The sequence below is a fragment of the Nestor notabilis genome, unplaced genomic scaffold (assembly GCF_000696875.1).
Source record: "Nestor notabilis isolate BGI_N333 unplaced genomic scaffold, ASM69687v1 scaffold23454, whole genome shotgun sequence".
Classification (NCBI taxonomy): domain Eukaryota; kingdom Metazoa; phylum Chordata; class Aves; order Psittaciformes; family Psittacidae; genus Nestor; species Nestor notabilis.
The window spans coordinates 1-2,916 of record NW_009925511.1 but is presented as its reverse complement, the minus strand read 5'-3'; the positions used below and the strand labels follow the sequence as shown (position 1 = coordinate 2,916).

The 2,916-nt window shown below is 60.5% G+C and overlaps 1 protein-coding gene across 1 annotated transcript in view; it reads right to left on the bottom strand.

The window, feature by feature from the left end:
- The window catches only part of ADIPOR1 (adiponectin receptor 1), a gene marked incomplete at its 5' end in the record, with an annotated part of 2,975 nt that extends 319 nt beyond the window's left edge, over positions 1-2,656 (bottom strand). The window contains 4 exons of the mRNA XM_010013099.1: positions 4-139; positions 800-987; positions 2,187-2,358; positions 2,480-2,656. Of these exons, the coding sequence (XP_010011401.1) occupies positions 4-139; positions 800-987; positions 2,187-2,358; positions 2,480-2,656 (673 nt within the window). The remainder of the gene's footprint in view (positions 1-3; positions 140-799; positions 988-2,186; positions 2,359-2,479) is intronic.
- Between the last annotated feature and the right edge of the window lie 260 nt (positions 2,657-2,916).

Here is a 2,916-nt window from a genome sequence, read left to right as displayed (position 1 = left end):
CCCGCGCCCGTGATGTACATCACGGCCATGAGGAAGAACCAGCCCATCTGGCCCACGGTGGTGGCTTTGACGAAGCCCTCGGCGATGGTGAAGTGCATGGTGGGCACCACCCCGCTCAGCCCCAGCCCCAGGAACACGCCTGCGGCGGAGAGGAGAGATCAGCACCTCGCACCCGCAACGGGAAGCCCCTGGAGCAGCTTTTCCTCACTCAGTCCTGTGTTACCCACTTTATCCTTCACAAAATGAGGGGTCTGCAGCTCTACGGCCCAGTCAAAACCAGTGCTGACCCCCCGTGCTCACTGGGCAGAGCTCACCCGGTGTTCCCCACACACAGTGGGGTGTCAGGAGGTGCTGTCAGGAGGTGCCAGCCCTTCGGGTCACACCAAAGCCTCACAAGCACGAGGAATGTGGCCACCAGAGCCCTCCCCTTGAGGAGAGGCTGTGCCAGAGGCCGAGCGTGGCCTCACCCTGCAGCCTCCAGGGACGTGCCAGCACGTGCCTGGCTGGAACATGAGGGAATCTCTCCCTGCTCTGCCCGAGCTGCAGGTTCATGGTGCCAAAGTGCTTCCTGGAGAAGGCAGCTTCGTGTGGCGCAGCCCCAAGCCCTGCTCTGGGGCTGGTTTTAAACGCTGCCGTGTCTGCTCCAGAGCTCAGCAGAGGAGCAGAGGGGGAGGTGCTGCAGGGCCTGTGCTGCCCTGGGGGAACCAATGCCGCAGACACCAAGAGCTCTGCCTGGAGGGACCTTCCCAAAGTCCCCCCTGGGGCTGGGGCTGTGGGGGGAGGACGGGGGAGCTCCCACCTGCTCTGGTCTGCCTGTGCTTGGGGGTGGCGAAGCGGTCCCACTGCGCAACGATGATGGCAGAGATGCCCAAGACGCAGACGATGGAGAGGTAGATGAGTCTTGGCTGTGGGGAGCAGTAGAACGAGTAGTAGAGCCATGGGACGAAGCTTCCCATGATCAGCAGTGCAATTCCTGAATAATCCAACCTGCAGCCGGGGAGCAATGACAAGAGAGTCACAGGGGAGCCCCAAAACCCACCCTCCTCCTCGTGTCCTCGTGCTAACGGCATCGGTGCCAAACGCGTCGCTGTGGCCTCGTGCTGAGTGTCCAGGGGGAGGAGGAGGTGGCCCAAGTCCTTCCACAAGGATCTGACTCCGTGGCAAAGTGCTTCCAGGAGCTGCTTGTGTCACCCCCCCCCACCAGCACACAAGGATGTTCCTGCTGCACAGTGTGTTCTGGAGCCGTGATCCCACAGGATCACTGGGGTCCGTGCAGAGGAGATTGCCCACAAACAGCACCCAAGTATCTGCCTCGGACTCTGCCTGTGCACAAGGGCTCGTGTGAGCTGAACTCCAAGAGCAGCCCTCAGTGTCCCCGGGGAGGGGCCCTGGCCACTGCCGGGAACCCCTTTGGTTTGTTCCTCTCCATTTGGTTTCAGTCCAAATTGGATCCAAACCAGAGATTTAAAAGCATCCAGTAAACTGGAAAGCACCAAATGGTCACGTCCCATCAGTGCCCAGAGGGCCCGAGAGCCCTGTTTGCTGCTACGGGGGACACAAGGGTCCTGGGGTTCATCGTCTGCCTGAGGGCCAGCTCCAGAGGCCTGGAGCAGCTCTGCTCTGAAGCCAGGCTGAGAGAGCTGGGCTGGGGCAGCTGGAGAAGAGAAGGCTCCTCAAGGGGACACCTTAGAGCAGCTCCAGTGCCTAAAGGGGCTCCAGGAGACCTGGAGAGGGGCTTTGGACAAGGAATGGAGGGACAGGACAAGGGGAATGGCTTTAACCTGCCAGGGGGAGATTGAGATGAGCTCTGAGGCAGAAGCTCTTCCCTGTGAGGGTGCTGAGGTGCTGGCACAGGGTGCCCAGAGAAGCTGTGGCTGGCCTTTTTGGCCAGGTTGGACACAGGGGCTTGGAGCAACCTGCTCTAGTGGAAGGTGTCCCTGCCCGGGGCAGGGGTTGGAGCTGGAGGAGCTTTAAGGTCCCTTCAACCCAACCCACTCTATGGTTCTATGATTTCAAGTGCTCCTGCACAGGGCAGAGCCCCCCAGGACCCAGCTCTGGTTACCCCTCAGCTCCACGCTGGATTCAGTGAACTTTCCCTAGGGATAAAAGGCAGCGCTTCCCAAGGGGAAGTGCTGTTGGATCCCGAAGCCCCTCATGAGGCCGCACAACCACCGGTGCAGACTCACTTCGAAAAGGTCCGCGAGACCTTCACAGTGTGGAAGAGCCAGGAGAAGCTGAGGCACAGCACTGCTCCCAGGAAGAACATCCCAAACACCACCTTCTCCTGGAGAGGAGCCATGAAATACATGTTGGGCCGCAGCATGGTCAGGATTCCCAAGCAGAGGAACAAGACGAAGCCTGCAGGGAACACAGCGTGGTTGCAGGGGGAAGCTCTCCCGAGGTTTTCCCATTTTCCCCATCCCACTCCTTGTGGAACACTGGCAAAGCCACCAGCCCAGCCCAGCCCTGGCCCCCTCACCTAACAGATGTGTCCAGATGTTGCCCGTCTCGGTGTGGATCCGGAAGATGCTCCTGAAGCAGGCGCGGAAGCTGGGCATGGGCGGGCGGTGCCCGTGCAGGAGGTAATCGTTGTCCTTCAGCCAGTCGGGCAGCACATCGTAGGGGATCACCCGCCAGCGCCCTTCCCACACCTGCACTGGGACAAGAGGTTCACGTCTACCCGCGCCAGGAAGGCTGGAAAACGCCCTGGAATGTGCCTTGGGAGAGGGGGTTTGGCTTCTACAACACAGGGGACCCCTTAAAGCACCCCCGTCCCAAAGAGGTGGCGATTCGCACCCTTAGTTTTAACTCTTCCCTGCAGGGGGAATTCCCATTCCAGAGTGGGAAGCAGGAGCCCTGGATGGCACCAGAACCAGCTTACGACACCTCTTAACGAACCCAGAGAGAGCAGCAACG